Raw genomic sequence first — 23,695 nt, 5'->3', positions numbered from 1 at the left:
CTCAGCTGGAGGAAGCTGTGAAGCCGAGGTTATGAGTCTTACCCCTGCATGGACCGGTTGGCTTTTTTCACTAATGGGCTCTAGCCTGGTCCTGGTGCACTTATCTTCCTTTTTTGAGTCCAGAGAGATTGGGCATTCCTGGGTCTGTCACATGGCGGTTCTCATTCCCTGAGCACCTTTCTCTCCACGGGCATCGGATTAGAGGATATATACTCAAGTTTTTCCCTACATCTCATGCTCCCGGGGAACAATGATCTCCTACTTCCCACAGGCGAGAGAAAGGAGAGCCAGAGACTTTGTGTAGTTTCACACAGCAACTTTGGGGAAGGGAACGAGATTCAGATGCACACTTTAGCAAAATGGGTGTGCTGTTCCATGGGGCACGCTACCTCTGGCTACTTGAGTGCAAACATTGTAGTATAGCTGGAAAAATGTGCCAGTAGTGTGTCAATTCTACAAATACCATGGGTAAACCCAACAGGGCCCTGTGGCAGCATCTTCACAGAGGGCGAACAATGCAGAGATGCTTGGAACCAACAGGAGTCTTTACTAGATAAGGCATTGCCCTGGGCTGTCCCGTGTTGGTGATGTCTGCAGACCATTCTGGTAGGATGCCACAGAACCTGGCCATGTCTGGACGTGTCCTTCCCGGGCAGTCCTAGGGGCTCTATTTCCTGAAATAATCTTTGAGATGACCACATGGAAGCTGTTTGCACCCTAGCTGGTACCCTGACCACAGGCGCCCACGGGGCCTGGTTCCTCTCAGTAGTGTGACTCCAGAAGCACTTCTGTTTCTCCTCTCAGTGCCTGGGGTTGTGACCGAGTGATTCAAAACCCTCGGGCCTCAAAACGGATGGACTTGAAGTACATTTATTTCTCAGGAAATTCTTTCTTCCTTTCCTTTCCCCCTCCCTTCCTTTCCACTTCCTAATGCCCAACCTCTTCAATGCTGGTGTGGCATTATCCCCCATTGTATCATATTCCTTGGTTGTGCTGGTCAAGTCTTTCATTCTCATCAATAGTTTATTCTTTGGTTTAGCAGCCTTAGGATTTTATCTTTTTAAAAAAAGATTTTATGTATTTATTCATGAGAGAAAGGCAGAGACATAGGCAGAGAGAGAAGCAGACTCCCTGCAAGGGAGCCCAATGCAGGACTCTATCCCAGGACTCAGGAATCATGATCTGAGCTGAAGGCAGACACTCAACCACTGAGCCACCCAGGTGCCCACAACCTTAGGATTTTCAAAAGGTAACTAGACAATTGCCCAGACCCATATGTGGCATTTTGACTCAGCTGTGCTTTAGGTCTGGACACAAGCTAAAGATCTGAAAGCCAAAGTGACTCCTCTGAAGAATGATTATTTATGTACTTATTTATTTGCCTACTTATATACATACAGTAGGCTCCACACCCAGCATGGAGCCCAACATGGGACTGAACTCAATGATTCTGAGATCAAGACTTGAGCTGAGATGAAGAGTTAAATGCTTAATTGACAGAGCCACCCAGACACCCAATACATCTTGAGTGGAAGTAGCCACCTGTTCATTAGCCATATAGGACTTATGGCTTCCATATTAGGCATTGTAGTGTGTGTGTGTGTGTGTGTGTGTGTGTGTTCTTTTTTTTTTTTTTTTTTTTTTTTTTTTTTATGATAGTCACACAGAGAGAGAGAGAGAGGCAGAGGGAGAAGCAGGCTCCATGCACCGGGAGCCCGACGTGGGATTCGATCCCAGGTCTCCAGGATCGCGCCCTGGGCCAAAGGCAGGCGCTAAACCGCTGCGCCACCCAGGGATCCCTAGGCATTGTAGTTCTAAATAAAGGATTGTTTGCCTGATAACAATTAACTATTATTCTGAGCCTGAATCACCTAGCCCACCTATGGTTAACTTTTTCACGGCATTAGAATTGCAAACCAGGGGTACCTGGGTAGCTCAGTTGGTTAAGCATCTGACTTTGGCTCAGGTGGTGATCCCAGGGTCCTGGGATTGAGCCCCGAGTGGGGCTCTCTGCTCCTCCCACTGCTTAAGGGAGCACACATACTCTCGCTCTCTCATAAATAAATAACATCTCTAGGGGATCCCTGGGTGGCTTTGCGGTTTGGCGCCTGCCTTTGGCCCAGGGTGCGATCCTGGAGTCCCGGGATCGAGTCCCACGTCGGGCTCCTGGCGTGGAGCCTGCTTCTCCCTCCTCCTGTGTCCCTGCCTCTCTCTCTCTCTATGTCTATCATAAGTAAATAAATAAATATTTAATAAATAAATAAATAACATCTCTAAAAAAAAAAAAAAGAATTGCAATCTAAATACCCCAGGAGAATTAATTCACCGGGTATTAAAAAGCACACACTAGGTGCTAACGACCTTTTTATTAACCTTGAGTAAAGCAATTTCTTATTAACCTAGAGTTACTTGATATGTAAATTGTGGACCATTTCCTTCAAGACCCTGATTTTTTCCCCCTTTTGCTATTTTATATTCCACGAATCTGGGTGTGGAGCTTTCCAGACTATTCCTGTTTCTGTGTCCAGTCAGTTATTGTGGCTTCCTACTTTTATCCCTAACAATAGCGGGACCTCAACCCTGGGGGCTAAGACCTTTGAACGCTCCTACCCCTCCCGGCACTGTGGGCTGATGTAATAGCACACCTTCTTGGAGAAGTGAGCTTAGGGGACACTCCTAGACTCATCCTGTGCACAGGCCTTCTATAGTCTTATCAGGGAAAGCCTTTCTTCCAGCCTTGTGCCTCTAATGGACTTTGCCTTCGGAGACAGTTGGTGAGCCTCTCTTACCCGGGATTGCTGATGCTTCTGATAGAAGTCGGTCACGTTAAAATCATCCAGGTCAACCAGCAGGCCTTGCTTACACATCTCACAAGTTTTCACAGCACCTAGATCTGCTCCTTAAATTAAAGAATTATTTGTTACATATAACCCTGGGTCTTTATGTGTTGACACTCTGGTCTCTTTGTGTTGACATTTTGGGAATGAACTCATGTGTGTTATGAATTCTGAGTTTTAGCGGCTTTTTTTTTTTTTTTTTTTTAAGTCAGTCATCTTCTGTAGAAAAGAAGAAAAAAAAGCCCACTGCAACAAAGGAAAATTTTGAGATCTGGAAAATTTCCTTCATAATCATTTTCATTATTTTGCAAGCTTCATATAAGTGAAATTCCCAGGATTTTTAAATAACAGGTCTTGCTTTCTGTTTAAATATAAACATACTGGTTCATAAAATTGGAATCGCTACACGGAGGCTGAGTCTGTAACACAGGTGGTTGCCAAAAAGAGTGAATATTGTCCTCTGTTATTGCTTTTTTTTTTTTTTGACAGATCTAACACAGGTCCAAGCAAATAAATATACGAGGACCAAATTGATGGCAGAAGCTATTCTCAGCTGTGGTTTAAAAATCTGCCTTTACTGTCACCCAGGTGACTTCCCACCTAAGAGAGCAAGGGAGCCAGGGGCCATGTGTGGGAACTAACCCAGCAGTATCTGCGGCCAGCACCTGAGAAGGAGCTCAGCCTCATCTGGGAAAAGAAATTTTCTTTGTTACAGTGGGCTTTTTTTCTTTTCTTTTCTTTTTTTTTAAAACATGCATTCTAGATCAGCACTTTTCCTCTGCTTGTCCTAGTCCTCAAAGCAAAACTGGAAGATGCAGGAACTGTGCTGTGTTGAAGCAAACGTTGTGTTCTTGTCTTTTCCCCTCGCCTAGGAGCTGCACTTTTGCTAAGGATGTGCCACTGTTTAGTTTATGCGTTAGAGAAACAGGACTGATTAGCTAACACATTTATTTGGTAAAGATAGGGCTTGTGCAGCTTTAGACTTCAATTCTACTTTCTACTTTGCTTCACTGGGGGACATAAAGAAAGAGTAAATAATAGAGAACTTCAAGAGACAAGGATAAACGGTAATCTCATGTCTGCGTGTTGTTTGCTTGTTTTTTCTCTCTCTTTTTTTTAGAGCCATTCTATAATACTTTAGGATTCTGAGTGCCCCTTGTGTCTTCCGATCTGATCCCACTCAGCACACTCCTACTGACATTGGCGTTTACAAGCATTTAGCAGGGCTTCCATTACACATTTCACGAGCGATTTTTTTTCCTGTGTTAAATGTTTAATTGGCCCGAATTTGTAGTAAGTTAAAACATTGCATGGTAGGGCAGCCCAGGTGGTTCAGTGGTTTAGCGCTACCTTCAGCCCAGGGTGTGATCCTGGAGGCCCGGGATCGAGTCCCAGGTCAGGCTTCCTGCATGGAGCCTGCTTCTCCCTCCGCCTCTCTCTCTGTCTCTCATGAATAAATAAATAAAATCTTTTTTTTTTTAAATAAAATCTTTTTTTTTTTTAAAGAAAACAAAACATTGCATGGCAGGATCATTAGTAGCCGAGATCCCCTTGTTTCTACCCTGTCTGCAGGACTGAGCACCCAGCACACTACATGGAGATGTGTTTCAGCAGCTTGGGAGGGGGTATAGGTTTCTCCTGCCTGGGAAGATGCTCATGGGGGGAAAAGGGACCAGGGAGGACACAATTGGTCTGATCATCCCACTATTCATTCCTCTCTCTCTCTCTCCAGGGGGCGCAGCCATATGCTGTGGGGTTGGGATGAAGCTCTTAAGTCTCCCTGGGCTGCCTGGAAGAGTGGTAATCAAGGAGGATAATGTGGAAGAGGAGAGAAAAAGGATCTGGGCTATGGGGTAAAAGGTTTTCAGAGAGATGTGTCTGAAAGACACAATGGCTATTTGTCATTGAGTTCTTGCATTGCTGTTTCCTGTTTTGTTTTTCAAGTTGCCCTTCTTCCCAAAACCAAGTTTTAAAGAAACCCCCCGATTCTCTGCCAAAAAAATGCCAGCTGACCTACTACCCAAGTGGCCGTATTTAGGTTATAACCTCCCAGGGAGCTGAGAAAGGGCTGTATATCCAGTTACAAGATCTGCAAAAGACAGGGCTGACAAAGCCAGCCCATGGAAATCTCCTTATCTAAGATGGTTCTAGAAAATTAGATCAGGGCTCTCTTCCTGCTCCTCTTGCAAAAAATGCAGCTTTGCATAGTTTCTTAGATGACATCCTTCTTCCCCCATAAATAAAAGGAAGCCAATCAGTTTTTGCCAGGTGTCCATTAGTTGGCATGGCTTGCTGTGCACTTGCTGAGGTTCGACCATTGACCTATTTTAGTTTCCTTCCTCCTGGGAAGGCATCTTAGCCTCTCTGCTCAGGTGCAGGTGGGGGAGGATCCACAAGCATATTCCAGGATTCTTCTCTCAGACTTGGAAAGCAAATTCTTCTCCCTCCCATAATTTAAAGGCAGCATTTCATCCTGCTGCTTTCCACTGGGGCTGTGAGCAGGAGCCCCTGGGTTCAGGGGCATAGATCTCCCAGCCATGGCTCACAGGGCAGAGGGAGATGTCATCAAGGCTCTGCATCCCACACCAGGCGTCTCATTGATTATAAGTTGAGGCACGTTCCCTTGCTTCCTTCCCTGCCTACCTGATGTTATTTTCACTTTCAGCCACTTTTTCAGGCACTCCTGATGAACGAACCGTAGGCTGCCCACACAGCCACAGGGCTCCAGGAGGGGGTTGGTTGGGGAACCCCCGGCTATCTGACAGATGCGACACAAGTCTCCATCCTCCTCCTCCGAGTCCTCCTGCAGGAGACTAAATGGAAAACAAGTCCTGATGACCAAGGGTCTGCACGGTTGCAGGTTCTGCAAACTACAGCTACACATACCATTTCCCAGGGCATTAAAGGGGGAGGCCCTGCAAGGGCTCCCCAGGATCACCCACTGCTCCCTCCAACCCTCCTGAAAGTTCTTCCAGGTGCATGGGATCCTGTTATCGGGCTCCTCAGCAGTGACTGACTCATGCGAGTCGCCCATGAGAATGGCCACTGCCACCGGAAAACCAGAGGCCAAGGATGGGGCTGCAGAGGAAAACCAGAGGAAAAACTGGGAGCCCCTCTCCCAGGCACAGCCATTGTATAGGAGTTGGTAGTACACCGTGTTGGTAAGTGCACAGGGTCTACGGGCAGAGGGCCTGTGTTTGAGGTCTGCCTCTGAGACTTGTGAGCTTGATGACTCTAGACAACTTACTTCAACTTCTTGGGTTTTCCTCATGTGTAAAGCCATGGGATGATGATACCTCCACCACCTACCTGAGTTGTGGGCCGGATGCCATGATGGCAGTGCAACTGTTCTGCAGATTGTAAAGAGCATCTAGTGTCTGGGGAAGCATTTGCACAAAAAGATCACTCAATGGAGGTTGGTTGGGATGGGGATGAACCAATGAACCTAGTCATGAACTCACCGATAGCATAACACTTGGCCAAAAAATTATGCCAACATTCCAGAAGGTAAGCTGCTAGAATCTGATGCAGATGGAATTATGAAAATGTAAGCAAATATGTTTGTGTTTAATAAATAATGAGTGAAGACTAGCCTGTTGATGGTCATGTAAGGTCATGTAAGGAGTCTCTTAAGAAACCTAAGACTAGGGATCCCTGGGTGGCGCAGCGGTTTGGCGCCTGCCTTTGGCCCAGGGCGCGATCCTGGAGACCCGGGATCGGATCCCACGTCGGGCTCCCGGTGCATGGAGCCTGCTTCTCCCTCTGCCTGTGTCTCTGCCTCTCTCTCTCTCACTGTGTGCCTATCATAAATAAATAAAAAATTTAAAAAAAAAAAAAAAAAAAAAAAAGAAACCTAAGACTTATTCTTTAGAATCCTCATGGACTGAGGACTGTCTGGTCAAGGAAAGGAAACTGACTAGAGACTAAAATCAAAGAAGGGGAAGAAACGGGCATTGCTCTGGAATAGAAGTATGTGCTCAATTTTTTTCAAAGACCTTTCTCCCCAGGAAAGGGAAGTCAATGAAGAGGAACAGAATTATAGTTTTCCATTATGGGCACAAACAAAAGAAGAGATACATTTTTCAAAGACTCAGTATTTCCAAGATGTCAGTTTTCCCCCAGAATCATCTGTAGATTCAACACAGTTTCAGTGAAAGTCCCAACAAGCTGATTCTGAAACATATATAGTCAAGGACTCTTTTTAAAATATTTATTTATTTATTGTTTAAGATTTTATTTATTTGAGACAGTGAGAGCTTGAGCAGGGGGAGGGACAGAGGGAGAGGGAGAAGCAGACTCCCCACTGAGCAGGGAGCCCAATGTGTGGCTTGATCCCAGGACCCCAAGATCATGACCTGACCTGAAGGCAGCAGGTTAATCAACTGAGCCACCCAGGTGCCCCTATAGTCAAGGACTCTTTAGGAACAAAATGGGGAGGGAGGCTTTGTGCCACTGGCTACCAAAATATACAAAAGCCACAGACAGTAAGATGATGTGGTATTGGATTAGGAAAAAACAAAAAAGAACAATAGGCCAGAATAGAGAGCTCTGAAACAAACATGGTCATTTATACTTATATGATAGATATGACTCTTTTTTTTTTTTTAAGATTTTATTTATTTATTCATGAGAGAGGCAGAGAGAGAGAGGCAGAGACACAGGCAGAGGGAGAAGCAGGCTCTATGCAAGGAGCCCAATGCAGGACTTGATCCCAGGACCCCAGGATCACGCCCTGAGCGAAAGGCAGATGCTCAACTGCTGAGCTACCCAGGTGTCCCCAGACATGACTTTTCAGTTTAGTGGGGAAAGATCCTGGGACAGTTTCGCATTCATCATGCATAACCTCACACCACATATTAAACCTAACTTCACATTCAAGTCCAAAACCCATTTCATACTCTTAAGTGTGCGAAGTAACACTATGGAGATTTTACAAAATATAGGAGGACTATCATAATGACCCTAAGTTGGAAAGGATTTCTTCATCGAGGCAAGAAGATACAAATCACAATCCATAAAGAAGATGAAGTCATTTGACTTCATTAAAATTAAGAATTTATTTTTATTTTTTTAAGAATTTATTTTCATTAAAAGATATCAAGAAAGAGAAATGACAAACTACAAATTGCAAAAAGATATTTCCAACACATAACTGTTAAAGGATTATATCAGTGACTGGAATGTATAAGGGACTCCTAAAACAAGAGAGAAATATTCTAAAGGAAAAGTGGACAAAAGATATAAATGAGTATTTTACAAAAGAGGAAACACAAATGGTCATTTGACATTTAAAAGAGCACATAAAATGCCTAAACTCATTAACAGTCAATGAAATTAAATGTAAATTAAGGCCACAATATCATTTTGTTCTCATTAGAGAGGCAAAATTTTGAAAAGCCAATCAATAAGTGCTGGCAAGGATGCACAACAGTATATATTACTAGTGAGACAGTACACTCATTATTTAGCATGGTGGAAGGTGTGCTACCCTTTAGCTCAGCAATCCCACCCCAAGATAAATATCCCAGAGAACTCTTCCCATATGCACCAGGAGGCATTTGCAAGAATGTTTATGTGGCACTGTTTGCAGAAAACAGCAGAGAACCCCAATGCCCATCAACAGGAAAATGCCAAATTGTGGTATATTCATATAATGGAATACTCTGTAGTCGTGAAAGTGAACAAAATAAAGCCAAAAATATCAACAAGGATGCCTCTTTCTAATGATGCTAGGGGGAAAAGCAAATTGTGGAAGAATAGATATTCCATTTTTACAGAGTTCAGAAATAGAGGTAACATTTCTACAGAATTTTTTTTTATAAATTTTTTTTTTTAATTTTTATTTATTTATGATAGTCACAGAGAGAGAGAGAGAGGCAGAGACACAGGCAGAGGGAGAAGCAGGCTCCATGCACCAGGAGCCCGATGTGGGACTCGATCCCGGGTCTCCAGGATCGTGCCCTGGGCCAAAGGCAGGCGCCAAACCGCTGCGCCACCCAGGGATCCCTATTTCTACAGAATTAAAAAGTATGCACAACATATTGTTAGGAATATATATAAATATATATCCCTACGGGGAAGCCAGAAAGCAAAACACTTCCAACAACAACAAAATTAAAATAAAAGGAGGGGCACCTGGCTGGCACAGTTGGAGGAGTGACTCTTGATCTTGGGGTTGTGAGTTAGAGCCCCACATTGGGTGTAGAGATTACTTAAAATAAATAAATAAATTTTAAAAAGTTAAAAGCATAAGAATGACACTTGCAATGCAAGAATGGTTTCCTGGGGGCAGAAGGGGTTAGGAGGGTGTAGATGAGGGAGGAAAATGAAATAGGGTGGGTGAGGGGCTCAAGAGCTCCAGTAAAGTTCTGTTAGCTGGAAGGTAAGCACAGGGATATTTGGGTTTTGTTTTATTTAGAGTGCTCTAATTATTTGTATGCATTAAAGTAACTAACCAAGGGAAAATTTTTCTCAAAGTGTGGCTTTGAGAAATGGGCTTGAAATATTAAAATGAGGCATATTATAAAATATGAGCCAATGTTTACTAAAAATTGCATTTATATGCAAAGATAAAGGCGGGAGATGAAATTTTTTGTACTGCTTATCTCTGGATTATAGGATTACAGGTGATTTTTCCTTTAAGTTTATATTTTCCATATTTCCTAAAGTGAACATTTTTGAGATAATAAAAGCATAAGGTTTGTTATATAGAGAAAAAAACGGTGTCTGATAGAGAAAGTACACAACTCATAGCTATTTAATGCATTGCCACACTGAGAAGTGGATGAATTTTTAAAAGAAATCATTTTTAGCCCAAAGGCATCACTTTGGGATGGTGGAAGTCTAGACTCCTGACCAGCGGGTCTCAAGCTATATTTCTGGGTAGGTATAGATGGGTGTGTGTGAGGCCTTTTGGCCCTTCACCATGAGTCAGTGTGCTGGTAACTTGCATAATATGGAAAAGAAAAGGTCCTGCCAACAGGAAAGTTACTCATTCTTGCAGTTGGATAATAGATCTAGAGGAGTAGTCGGGGGTGCATCCTGTGTCCTGTCTTAGCCTTCTGCATTCTCATTCATTGCCATGGAATTTTTCCACTTGCGAATGAATATCAACTGGACAATTAATGGCCCAAATGAGCAGTACTAACATTTAATTAGGAAGGCTTGCATTCAAAGAATCCATTTCTAGATCCGTAAGCCAACACTAGGGAGTGGTAACACCCAACATAAAGGAAAGGGTCAAATCCTTGACATGGTGTCTAATGATGGCTTTACACGGTATCAAATTTCGTAGTTGTGAAATATCCCCAAATCAACTTACAAGACAGTGAAGATCAAAGAAACAGGCGATCCACAAAAAAGATCTTATTTCTCTCCCATGAAAGAGAAAGAAGACAGAAAATGGAAGCAGTAGTTACCCCAGCACAGTGGCCCTGCAGAGAACCCAGGTAACCATGGTAACTGGTTGGGACTGGTCTTTTGGTTGGAAAGATTCAAATTCTAGAACTGTTGGTTGGATTTGCACAAAGTCCCATGAGAGATAGCTAGTGAATTTCAAGTGTGGAGTGGTTCACTCTGGGGAGATAGCAGCCTTTTTGTAAAAAATCCTGGTTCCTAATTGCTGGTGAGAAGAGCTAGCCCTTTGTAGCAGTCAAAAACCCCTTATGTCTAGCAAACTTTCCTTCCTTAAAGTTATGGTACTCAAGGAAAAAACACTTTGGGAATCTTGAAGAGATTGAACCAGAACATCAAAGTTTTCCTCATACACAAATATTTTATGAGCAACAAAATAGACAATTTCCTCCATATAAGCAATCATTAAAATGCCAAAGAAGGGCCTATTTATGATTTAAAGTTCCCATGATGCTCTAATGAAGGCACTGCTTATTTCTACCTGGGAAACATGGAATAAAAAAAAGTATATATACCTAATTATGAAAATCCCTTACCTTTCTTGTAATTTCTTGAGTTTCTCAGGGTCTGCCTTTATCTTAATGGCTTCCTTTTCATCCTTGAAAGCAGAGACTGCCATTCTGTTTCCATTATCACTTTGATTTGGGAAATCAGAGACTGCAAAGAAAGTAAAAGGTATGTTTTCTTGCAGAGACCCAGGCACATGCAAATGGCCTTGTAAATTCATTCTTGATGGAGAGGAGCTGGAAGATTCCACAAAGGACAAACTGCTTTGAGAATTTAGTAAGAGGTCTTCTGCATATAATGGAGCCCTCTGTGATGGGCTTGTTAAAGTAACATCTGCTCCCCTGACATCAAATTCATGTACACTGTTTACTGGAAAATAACTTTGGTTTTCAGCACTGGCAAATGGATTCCTATTTCTAATGGGGGACAGTGGTCGACGAACATTAAATCTTGAGTTTCCCTCTGAGTCTGCACTGTGAATAAACGTTGACGACATTGACAAGTCTACTGGAATATCCTCTCTCATAGCAGAATGCATTAATGAGCCAGGAATGTTATAAGATGAATTCACTGGTGATCTTGGAGCTGTTGGTCTGCCAGAAAGAAAATAGTCAAGAGAATTACTAGAACTGTTTAAATAGGCATGCCAATCTCTTTCATAATCGTGAGTACCAGGCCTATCTTCCACTGAAGTACAATCTCTAAGTACATTCTCAGCATTGAGGTCACCATCTAGACTAGCTTCAGATTTGGTGTCCCATGAAGGAAAGGTGCTGTTCTTGTGTTCACCATTACCATTGTCATTCTCTCTAGGAGACCCCCCATTAGGTGGCTCAGGGTCTTGAAACACCCTTGGCCCAAGAGGAGGTGGCTCTGTCACTAGCTCCATTGCATTGCTTATTCTTAATGAGCCATGACTGGACTCATTTCTTCTTACAGAATTAGCTCTGCAATTTTCAGGATTTTCTTCAAAATTTTTATTTTTGTCCTGAGTGGCCAATGTCCCAAGAAATCGACTTCTCTTATGATTGGGAGGAGAACGAGGTGGGCGCATACCAACCAACAAAAGTTCTTCTGCTATGAGGGTCTCCTCTTCAGTGTCATCACTTTCTCCTCCAGGGTCTAATGATAAAATGGAATAAAAATCTTCATCTCGGAATCTAAATGGTGCCCTTCTTGGTCCTCCCATGGTGGTGGTTAAGAGTGGTGGTCTCAAGGACTCACTCAACACCTGAGGGGTGTTTGTTCCTTGGAAGGCCTGAGGTAGGGCTGGATGTGGCTCATTCTGGGAAAGGGCACTTGAGTCTCCTTTTTTGGCTCGTTCAGAGGTATTCTCAGTCATGGTCATTAGCTGGGAGGATGAGACTACATTTCTTCTCTCTTGAGTTGGCCTCTTCAGCTTAGTGTCACTTGCCCACATTGGGCCCTCTTGTTGAATTATTGGATCTACATGGAAAAAAAAAACCACACAAGTTTATCATTCTCCTATAGGTGTTCATGGATGAAAGACCTCTAACACCAAGGGTGAGAGTCCCTCAAGGCAACAAGGAAGCCTAGAGAAGAAAGTATGCATGGCTAAAATGGCTGGAGGTACAAAAATAGGACTTGCTTCTTGGATTCTCCTTTTGTATATTTACGGAGCTCAGGCTGGTTCTGGGGAGACAGGGTGACCCTGAGATTAGAGGTCTTTTCTGGAGAGACACCTGAGTGGCTCAGTAGTTGAGCATCTGCCTTCAGCTCAGGGTATGATCCCAGGATCCGGGATCGAGTCCCACATTGGGCTCCTTGCAGGGAGCTTGCTTCTCCCTCTGCCTATGTCTCTGCCTCTCTCTCTCTCTTTGTCTCTCATGAGTAAATAAATATTTTTTAAAAAGAGGTCTTTTCTGGAGAAGCTTTGGGAAGGCTGTCTAGTCCAAGTCAGCCAGGGCTGATAATGGGTCAATCTCTCAAATCATGGTTTTCATTCCAGTATTTATAGAGAAGGAAAACCAGGAACACGTTCTACAAAAACCACCAGTGCCTTCTCATCTGGATTCATTCAACGTACGTTTATGATGCTCTTGCTTCACACACAGCTTTATAGAATCTTAAGGAAAGTATAATCTACATTAGCAGACTGGGAGGAAGGCTCTAGAAGCTGGTGTCCAGTTACTCTGATGATTTTGGTTACATTTACTGCTTAGTGTGATAAAAATTATAACTCTTGGGCAGCCCGGGTGCTCAGTGGTTTAGCACCGCCTTCAGCCCAGGGCGTGATCCTGGAGATCCAGGATCGAGTGCAACGTCAGGCTCCCCGCACGGAGCCTGCTTCTCCCTCTGCCTGTGTCTGCCTCTCTCTCTCTCTCTGTGTCTCTCATAAATAAATAATAAATAAATAAATAAATAAATAAATAAATAAATCAATCTTAAAAAAAATTATAACTCTCCAGTAGATTTGTAACCTCTGGCTATGATAGAATTCCTCCCCTACCCCCTGATTCTTTTTTTTTTTTTTTTTAATTTTTATTTATTTGTGATAGTCACAGAGAGAGAGAGAGAATGAGGCAGAGACACAGGCAGAGGGAGAAGCAGGCTCCATGCACCGGGAGCCCGACGTGGGACTCGATCCCGGGTCTCCAGGATCACGCCCTGGGCCAAAGGCAGGCGCCAAACCGCTGCGCCACCCAGGGATCCCTACCCCCTGATTCTAAAGGATGAAGAGATGTACAGAGAGAAGGAGGCAAGGTGACCAAATGGGTAGGAATTTGTAGGGGTGAAATCACTTGGTCAAAACTTGCCTTATAAAATAATGATTATAAGGGCACCTGGGTGACTCAGTTGGTTAAGCATCTGCCTTCAGCTCAGGTCATGATCCCAGAGTTCTGGAAGTGAGCCCTGTGTCAGGCTCCCTGCTCAGTGAGGAGCCTGCTTCTCCCTCTCCTCCTGGCTCTTGCTATCTCTGTCACTATCTCTGTCTCTCTCTCTCAAATAAAATATTTTTTAAAATTATAAAATAAAAAATAATAATAAAAAATAAAAAATTATAAAATATAAATTATAAAACTAATGAATAAGTACTACTTCCTAATGGCTTATACTGAATAGTCCAGGCACCATTCTAACTGTATTACATACATACATTTGGGCCTCATAACCCTATGAAACAATCACACCACACTATGATTGAGGACACCAAGGCTTAGGGAGGTCACATAACTTACCCATCATCATATTTCTACTAAGTGATGGTGTTGTCATTCGAATTCAAGCCTGCCTGACACTCTGGCTTGTGTTCTTAATCCCAGCCCCACATTCCCATAGAGAAACTGGCTGGACTTGCAATTGCCATGTGAAAATGAGAATCTGTTTAATTCACTGTGATGTTGTGTGCACCGTTTAGGGTTTTTACCCTCTCGATGCGGATAGGACACTGAAAGTACTTTTCTTTTTTTAACTTTTTTTTTTTAATTTATTTTTTATTGGTGTTCAATTTACTAACATACAGAATAACCCCCAGTACCCGTCACCCATTCAAGTCAGTCGGAGAAGGACAAACATTATATGTTCTCATTCATTTGGGGAATATAAATAATAGTGAAAGGGAATATAAGGGAAGGGAGAAGAAATGTGTGGGAAATATCAGAAAGGGAGACAGAACGTAAAGACTGCTAACTCTGGGAAACGAACTAGGGGTGGTAGAAGGGGAGGAGGGCGGGGGGTGAAAGTACTTTTCTGATTCCACTTCCTTTGTTCCCTCCAGGCATCAGCCTTCACGCCCTGCTCCCCTCATGCTGGCCTGCAGGATCTAAGGAGGCGCTGCTGTCCTTATTCAGCTTCTAAAGCCATCTACCTCAACAAGGGACAGGAACTCTGTGGGTTCGGAGAAGGCCTGTGTGGTACTAGCTCAGGCAAGGATTTGATTTGCAAATCCTCGGAGCATCTGGCCCAGTCAAGGGCCAAGTCAATACTGACTCACTTTAATTGAGGGCCTCCCGGGGAGCACCCGTTCCTAATGTCCTAATACTCTGTAAGCCTCTTTTATTGTTAACTGCATGGGACACTCAGCAACGCAGTGTGAATTTTTACTCATCAGCTCTTCCAGAAATCAGTTAAGCTCTCCTATCAGGCCCCTCGTGGGTTTTATAAACTCCAGTAAGAGATGTATCAGCAATTTCAGGAGGCTCTGAGCATCTGGCTGTGTATGTATAGGAGAGGAGCTGGTATGTCCACTCAGATCACATTTTGAGGGACAAATGCTTCTATCTGACCAACTGAATTGAATTATCTTGATAATTTTTTGGGGGTGGTGGGAGGTGATATAGAAGATTTGGAAATGCAGGCTCTGATGGATTACTTTTCAATTTGAATTTGATAAAGGGCCTTGGAGAAAGGTGCTGGAACTTCTGGTCTGTCCCTGAACACACAGCTGTCTCTCTGCCCTGAGCCAATTTAGTTTGGGCTTCAGGAGACGCCTAAGCAAAATAAGCAGCTAGGGCAGCTTCTAAAAAAATGGAACTAGACACTCAACAGGAACCACAAGCTTATTTCAAGGAAGTCATGGAGCTGTCACCCAGCCGCACTGGCTTCTGAATGCTGCAGGGCAGCTCCTGTGGATCCCAAAACACCCCAGGGAATGCATCTTCACCCTTCTTTGTCACCACTGCTGCCCTTTCTCTTTAAAGGTTCAATCAGCCTTCCCTGGTATGTTTACCTCTAAAGGTGGCAGACTGCGCCATTCTATATTTATGCTATTTTAACCCGATTTCTGACGTTTATCAGATAGGGAGCAGATTTCATAGCTCTGGGGTTGGGAATAAACACCCCATGTGGTATGCCAGGATGTGCTATTCATAGACCAGGCCTTACAGATTCTGCTGAATGCCTCTGGGGCCCCTTGTGGACTTCAGCTCAGAAGGGAAGGCCTCCAGGGGTTCAACTAGGTGTGGCTGAGTGTTCTAGATACAACAAGACAAACCAGAAAAAGCATCTGTCTGCCCTCAGGCTATGTCTTTGGTCTAGACTTCTTCATGTGCTTGACCAACCAGTACTAACCTGTACTTTCCTACATTCCAACAGCCATATATACTTTTAACTTTTTCCTCTGTTTATACAAGTAGTCACTATTCATTTTGGGGGAAATTTGGAACTTTCAGAAGAAGAAGAAGAAGAAAAAAAAAATCCCATAATCCTAAACCTAGATGGCCATTGCTCCTGTTCTGGAATTCAGGGGTTGGCTGCCAACTCAAGACCTCTGGGCTATTCTCATCCTGCAGTAGTGCTTTGACTCAGCCTTTGAACACTGAGTTAACCACCTTTAGGTAGAGCCTGTATGTTCTGGTTTACCTCCATCCCCATAGCCTTGAATATCTGTTTCTCCTGCCATCCCTGCCTGTTCCCTGAAGGCATCTGAATTTATAACTCTGAGCTCTTTTACCTAGAAATACTTTTTAAAATATTTGAATATTGGGGTATATACAACTTTATGTCCTGCTTTGTTTCCCTCAGCTTTTTATTGTGAGCATTATCTCCTGCCATAAATTCAATTATTCTTTAAAAGCATGAGGGGCACGCTCTTTAAAGGGGGCATCTGAGTGGCTCAGTCGGTTAATCATCTGCCCTCAGTTCAGGTCATGATCCCAGGGTCCTGTGATTGAGCCCCATGTTGGGCTCCCTGCTCAGCGGGAAGCCTGCTTCTCCCTCTCCCTCTACCTGACACTCCCTCTGCTTCTGCTCTCTCTCTTTCTCTCTCCTTCTGTCAAATAAATAAAATTCTTAAAAAAAAAAAAAAAAGAACATGATATTAAGAACAGGTTAAGATACATTATATAAATGTGTCATAATGTAACTCTTCTATTCTTGGGTATATAAGTTGTTTCACGGTTTTTGCTGTGCAAATTACACAGTGATAAATGTCCTTGTTCACACATCTTTGACTACATGTCTTATTAGAATAGATTCACAGGCGTGGAATTGCTACGTCAAAAGAAATGACCCTTCTGAAGACTTTTCACACATGTTGCCAAATGCCAGTTTGTACCACATTACCCTACAGGTAGGATTTGAAAGCATCTCTCTTAGCTGTGTTACCAGCCACTCATGCCAAGTGCTTGGCATAACACCTGACACAACAGTGCCCAGGAAATGCTATTCATTTCACTACCAGTATTGAATATTGTTTTAAAAACCTCAGCCAATTTGGAGGGCCAAATTGATCTCATGAAAATTTACATTTATTACTTAGTGAGATTCAACTTTTTTTTTTCAAATGTTTATTAGCTACCTGCATTTCTTCTGTGAAATTGTCTGCTACATCTCTTCCCATTTTTCTATTAGGTATTTGTGTTTTTCTTATTGATTTGTAAGAGCTTTCTATATATTACCTCTGTCACATTTGCTTCAAATCTCTCTCTGATATAATTCAAACATCTGGCTCCTACTCTAATTTATGCAAACCACTTTAGAATGAGAGAGAAAGAATTAGAGACTAGTGAGGAAAAAATTGGGGAAAGACAAGGAGCCCTTACCCTTATATAAAACAATATATACCAGAAAATTGGGACAAATTCTCAGGGAATCTCAGGATAACAGAAGATGTCTTCTGGGTACAGGCAGAGGATTGTAGGAGCCTCATGGATTTGGGAATATTTCATGCATGCGGAACCTCACCTTTCAAATAATATTCTGGGGTATACTAGGGCCACTGGGGAGAGGACAGGAGAGAAAATAATAGTAGTTTTTGCCCACTAGAGCTAAGTGCTGGTCAATGTATTATTTCTTTAGTTATTATAGCAAGGCAGTGTAGATTTCATTATCTTGATTTTTAGACAAGGGAACTATAACTCAGAGCGTCTACTTGACTAGCCTAGCCTCCAAGGCTGGGAGGAAGAAGATCTGGGAAGAATTATTTTTTATTTATTTATTTATTTATTTTTAAAGATTTTATTTATTTATTCATGATAGTCACACAGAGAGAGACAGAGAGGCAGAGACACAGGCAGAGGGAGAAGCAGGCTCCATGCACCGGGAGCCCGACGTGGGATTCGATCCCAGGTCTCCAGGATCGCGCCCTGGGCCAAAGGCAGGCGCCAAACCGCTGCTCCACCCAGGGATCCCCTGGGAAGAATTAGAAGGGAGATCTGCCCTTCTTAACAGGAAGTGTTAGATTACTAGGAGCCTGTGACATCTGGTTGCTACAGATTCACATATGCTCTTGTTGCCCATAATTCCAAGCCATCCACACCACTATCACGTTCTTACAAGTGTCCACTAAAGCATATTTCACACGTTAACATAAAGCCTATTGTGTTCATTGGGTGGTGAGGAAGTGGGATTATCGATGGTTTCTCCAAGGGGAAGACTAGGTCCATGGCAAGGTTGGCTGTCAAGTGTTACTTTGAGTCCCATGGAGGCTCCTTGGGTCCTATTTATTCTGCCACCATAGAGGAGGGTAACATGGGTCAGTGGAGTGGCATGTCTTGGGCCTTGGGATGCTCAGGACTGAAAGAGGAGGTATCCACCAAACCAGTGTTTGGAAATAAAGCATATATTTATTTTGATGTTATTTCTTACACATTGAGGTCTTGACATCCCGGGTTGGAGATGAAAAAGATCCCTATGGGACGAGAGGAGTCTGCCACCCACAGGCACCCATCCACCCCTCCTGGGCCAGGTGAGATAGTCCCAGAATTGCACAATGCTTTCTCTACCCCTCATTCCCCACCCTGACCCGCACCCCCTGCCATCTGCAACCCACCACCCAGATGCTCTCTCCAGAAGCCAAATTGCTGGCCTCCACTCAGAACCATGCACAATCATGCTTAGTGGAATAAAGGAGAGAAAAAATAAAAACAGACTCCCTGCCTGCCCTACCCTTTCCTGCCAGCCTCTCTTGGCGAAGGAACTAGATTCAATAGTTTGCTATTAAAACCTTTCAAGCATTTCATTTTAAGGTACACTCTCCTCCACATAAAAAGCACATACATTCTAAAAATCATAGAGAAGTCACCAGGTAACAGCACAAGTCATTCTGAGGACCAAGATGCATGAGCCACGAGTCCTTACCTGGTCCCCTGAGGGCTGGTGCCTTGGCTGGCAGCTGGGATTTCAGTCTGCTCCTGGCGCCCAGCACCCTCAGGCTCTGCGTTTCTGGGCTGACGATCAGTGTCCCCAGCTTTGGCCTCCTCTTCCTTGATAAAATCTGTGGTTCCTGGGCTGCTGAAAGGTGCAAAATCTTTTCAATAATTAATTTTTTTTATAGGGAAACAGCTTCTGCATAAAGAATGCTCAAGGGGCCCAGCAGTGGGGAAGGCAGTAGATTGGGCCCAGGTGGTCAGAAAAGAGTTGGATTTGAAACCTGGTTCTGAGGACCTTGGAGCTGGATGAGTTTGGACAGATCACTTCACCTCTTGAAGCCTCAGTTTCTCTACCTGTTAGTTGAAAATAGTAATGCCTACTTCGCAAGGTTGTAATCACTGTTAATGAGCACCTGTGACACCTGCAGTGCAGTCTATAAGGGGTGTGTCCTTTTGCTAGAAGTGTTTAGCTTCTCCTTCATAGCTGTGGGGAGAGGCATGTTGGTAATACTGTCAAGAGCTTTCTGTCCAAGGCCCTCTCCCCAACTGCTCTTCCAAGGTTGAATCACAGCCTATTTTGAATTTTTTTTTTTTTTTTTATGATAGTCACAGAGAGAGAGAGAGAGGCAGAGACACAGGCAGAGGGAGAAGCAGGCTCCATGCACCGGGAGCCCGATGTGGGACTCGATCCCGGGACTCCAGAATCGCGCCCTGGGCCAAAGGCAGGCGCCAAACCGCTGTGCCACCCAGGGATCCCCTCACAGCCTATTTTGTACCTCCATATCCTCAGGTGGTTTATTAGCAGCTCACAGGGCCTTCCAGAAAGGATCCAGGCATTTGGGCCATCAAGTATACCTGTTTTCTTGGCTATGTGCTACCCACCACTGTGCCAGGATGATAAATTCATAGAAAGATGCCAATGTGGATTGAGTTCCCAAAATTTTTTAAAAATCCACATTTTGAATTAGGTCACTAATTGGTTTGGATCATCTCACATTTCTTCTGAGTGTGTCTGAAGCGATGGTACACATGGAGTTTGGGGCAAGAGTTCCAGTATTTTCCATGCCTCTCTGCAAGTTCTTTGGTTTATAAGGCAGTTAGATTGTGAATATCTGAACTCAATCTTTCCAAGAGAATTTGCCAGGCTCATCCCCTCTTGGACCATTCAGAAATTTCACAAATAGGGATCCCTGGGTGGCGCAGCGGTTTAGCGCCTGCCTTTGGCCCAGGGCGCGATCCTGGAGACCCGGGATCGAATCCCACGTCGGGCTCCTGGTGCATGGAGCCTGCTTCTCCCTCTGCCTGTGTCTCTGCCTTTCTCTCTCTCTCTGACTGTAATAAATAAAATTAAAAAAAAAAAAAAAGAAATTTCACAAATAGCCATAGCCAGCAGGCAACTCAAGGGAAAGTCCTTGAGTTGTGTGCAAGACAGCAGCCGTTCTTGGCCGGTGAAGACAACTGGATTTATGTTCCAAAGTGTATGTTGTGGTTGCGTGAGTAGTTTTCATCCAGATTCAGGAAATGAGTGAGAATTCTCCATGGCGGTTCATGAAGCCAAGTTTAATACAATGATTAGGTACTACCTGCTTCTCCTGATGGGTCCCAGGAGAGGAAGGTACTGGGTTCTGTGCCCCAAGGCAGAGGAGGCCATGTTCCCCGTTCCCCTGGGGACAGGATAGAAAAAGGGGGCTGTTCATGTTGGAGGCTCACATAAGGGAGGTGGTAGAGTCCAGAGAAGTTACGATCCTGACCAGAAAGGAGGGGAGTTCTCTAGAAAATGAGAATATATTCTTCAGAGGGTGTAAGGTGGTGATGAGACACAGTTTCCCCCAACCTCAAGGAGAGTGAGGGGGGCTTTACAGCACAGGACCCAGCACGAAGGAGGTGAGGGGGGCACCTTCTCAGCACTAAGAGATGCCTTCCTGCAATCCAGAGGTTTCTCCCTGGTCACTAGGACCTCATCCCTCTGAGCTTCCAGCAGTCAACAACTGCCTCCTGCCTCTCATCCGATGACGGGGCAGGACGCCACAGGATTTTTACTGAGGAAGCAACAGAAGCACTACCAGGGAAGGGGCAGGCTTGGGGCTCAGGCACAAAGGTCCTGGTCACAAAGATTGCACTTTGATTCCTAGCAGGGATCCCTTCAGAATATTCACAGTTCCCTCACATCCTGGGCAGCAGAACCTCACACTGCCCACAGCCCTGGCCCCCTCCACATCCTCCCATAGTCCAGGGGTGTGATCCTCCCACCAAGGACCTTTCTTCCCTAGCCTGTGCCAGCCAGCAGGTCCTCTTAGGTCTGTTTCCAGTTTCATGTCCCTTGACTCTGCTTTGGCCAGTACTTTGAGGATTCCTAGGACCTTTAGTATTTACATCTTCTAACATTGCCTGAGGTATGCATCTTTTCTCTCCTACTGGACAGTAAGCTCCTTAAGGATGAGGACCCCATCTTAGCCAGCCTTGTGTTGCCTTGTTTCCTATAGGACAAATAGTAATTGCTTTGTGTGATTTGAAGGGCTCCAAAAGATGCATTCAGCTACTATAGGGGACTCCAAAAGTAGAACAAACTTTTTCTTGTACTGAACATTCAAGATGACTTAACAGATTATTTTGTCTTCTTGTTCAAAAAGATACTTGCTTCAAAGCACCAGATCTTTTTTTTTTTTTAGCAGCACCAGATCTTTTAAACGATTTCTGAAAATTACCATATCGTCTCTGAGTTTTCAGTAAACCAAAGTCATAAAGCTGAAAACCTAGAGATTGTTTTACTAGGTCTGGCAGTGAAAATGATAGGGTGGGCAGGAGCTAACTTGGGCAGTAACCTCAGTATCTGCAGCTGTGAAATGGGAATATTCCTACCTTGCTGAATTATTGCCAGGTTTAGCAATAATATGCATAAACAGCCTCACTTAGTGTCTGGTGCTTTTAACTTGCTCTAAATGGTAGCTTCAGCTTCTACCATAAACAGTTTACTACTACTACTACTACTACTACTACTACCACTAGTACTACTACTACTAACTGGGAATCTGAAGTCACTCTCAAGAGAGAACTCTCAGGACCAGAAACTTGCTATTCAGGTTTCATTGGTTGAGAATAATCTATTCAGCTGCCTTCATTTCTGTGCAGTTCTGACTCCCTCCCTCAATCCTCTATAAAAATCCAAAAGGTAAATAGCAACTCCCTTTCTATTATAATCTGTTCAACAAATACCTGTGTGGCTTTGCTATGTAATAATTTGAGGGTTCACAGAGATGAGTAAGACATTTTGGTCATGACCTTAAAAGATTGTAATCCAATTTGGCTGTACCGTTGACTTCTCTCTTGTGATAACCTTTGGATTCTATGGAAAGCAAATTCTTTAACAAAATATTCTTTTTTCCCCACCTGCAACTGCAGTCACAAATGAGGTGCTAGGCTGCAGAACTTGTACGTACCCTGATAACGGTTCCTAATTACTTTATCTGTACCCAAATCGAACCATACTTCAGACCTCTGTGGCCTTTCCAGGATGGTCCTCCCTGTGGCATGGGACATGTATTAACGTGCAGAAAGACCCAAGTTATATTTACACTGGAAGAGGAAGTAGAACTTCGTCTTCAGAGAGGAGGACAGACCCTTGGCCTTTGAGACAAGTGAGAGATTTGTGCTCAGGAGTCTCATCACGGCATCTCAGCACCCTGAAGTCTGTCGGTGAATTTGGGAGAGACTTTGGTTTGCTTTGCACCTTCTTCTAGCATCTGAGCAAGATGATGCCTCCTGTACCAAAGAAACCAAATGGCTATTTAGATAAAAGGTGTTTGCCCTAGGTCTCTTGATGATGCTGGGACATTCTAATTGTTGACTGAATAGTTCTTTTTTTCTTTTTTTAATTTTTATTTATGATAGTCACAGAGAGAGAGAGAGAGAGAGAGAGAGAGAGATAGGCAGAGACACAGGCAGAGGGAGAAGCAGGCTCCATGCACCGGGAGCCCGATGTGGGATTCGATCTCGGGTCTCCAGGATCGCGCCCCGGGCCAAAGGCAGGCGCCAAACCGCTGGGCCACCCAGGGATCCCCGGCATCTCATATTCATACAAGGCCCGGATGACTGAGAACCACGTCCACCGAACACGGCCTGTTAGTTCCGTGTGCCTGATCATCCTTCAGGTCTTGACATCACTTGCCATATACACAGACACGGTTCTTGAGAGACAAAGTCGAAAAGAAACAGTGAAAATGACAATTCCTAACCCTTGACCCCCTCCCTCCCTTCTCGACTAGGAGGTGCCTAGATTCTCCGAAGATGCCTTTAAAAATGTATTGCTCCTTTGAGATCGTGGGAAGAATGACAGCTTAATCGCAAGAGCCGGGGCTGCCTCGGTGTGTAACAGGCAGCTTTCTGTACAGTCACAAACAACAGGTCGCGTCTACCCGCCTCTTTGGGTGAGCTGGAAGTTGTGTGCCGGCTCACATACCCAGAGGAGATCTTAATTAAAGCTTAATTACGTACCGTAAATATTTTATTTTGGAGCCCAGGAGGTGGGATTTTTTCTTTTCTTTTCTTTCCTTTCTTTTCTTTTCTTTTTTTTTTTTTTTTTTTTTGATTTGGGGAAATGGGGTGCCTAAGAAGTAGGCAGGGGGATCCCTGGGTGGCGCAGCGGTTTGGCGCCTGCCTTTGGCCCAGGGCGCGATCCTGGAGACCTGAGATCGAATCCCACATCGGGCTCCCGGTGCATGGAGCCTGCTTCTCCCTCTGCCTATGTCTCTACCTCTCTCTCTCTCTGTAACTATCATAAATAAATAAAAAAAATTAAAAAAAAAAAAAAAAAAAAAGAAGTAGGCAGGGAAGGGAACGTACGCAGTGACGGAGTCCTCTAACCAGTCCCCTGTAAGCGCGGTTCCCAGG

At 44.0% G+C, this 23,695-nt stretch overlaps 1 protein-coding gene and 1 long non-coding RNA gene across 7 annotated transcripts in view; one reads left to right on the top strand and one right to left on the bottom strand.

Moving 5' to 3' along the window:
• Window positions 1-23,695, bottom strand: part of MARCHF10 (membrane associated ring-CH-type finger 10) — an 88,763-nt gene that overhangs the window by 15,949 nt on the left and 49,119 nt on the right. For 5 of the 6 annotated variants that reach the window (XM_038546941.1, XM_038546943.1, XM_038546945.1 and 2 more), the window contains exons 5-8: window positions 18,798-18,950; window positions 10,787-12,203; window positions 5,481-5,650; window positions 2,790-2,899 (exon numbers count right to left, since the gene is read on the bottom strand). In XM_038546941.1, coding sequence (XP_038402869.1) covers window positions 2,790-2,899; window positions 5,481-5,650; window positions 10,787-12,203; window positions 18,798-18,950 — 1,850 coding nt within the window. The remainder of the gene's footprint in view (window positions 1-2,789; window positions 2,900-5,480; window positions 5,651-10,786; window positions 12,204-18,797; window positions 18,951-23,695) is intronic. The other variant, XM_038546942.1, reaches the window with a different exon arrangement.
• On the top strand, window positions 8,731-16,442 carry LOC106559248. The gene is made up of 3 exons (XR_005364315.1): window positions 8,731-12,347; window positions 12,727-12,800; window positions 14,497-16,442. It is a non-coding gene; the product is annotated as an uncharacterized LOC106559248 (long non-coding RNA).

The sequence above is a fragment of the Canis lupus genome, chromosome 9 (assembly GCF_011100685.1).
Source record: "Canis lupus familiaris isolate Mischka breed German Shepherd chromosome 9, alternate assembly UU_Cfam_GSD_1.0, whole genome shotgun sequence".
Taxonomy (NCBI): domain Eukaryota; kingdom Metazoa; phylum Chordata; class Mammalia; order Carnivora; family Canidae; genus Canis; species Canis lupus.
Note: the sequence above shows the minus strand (reverse complement) of the source record. Positions and strands in the feature narration are given on the sequence as shown.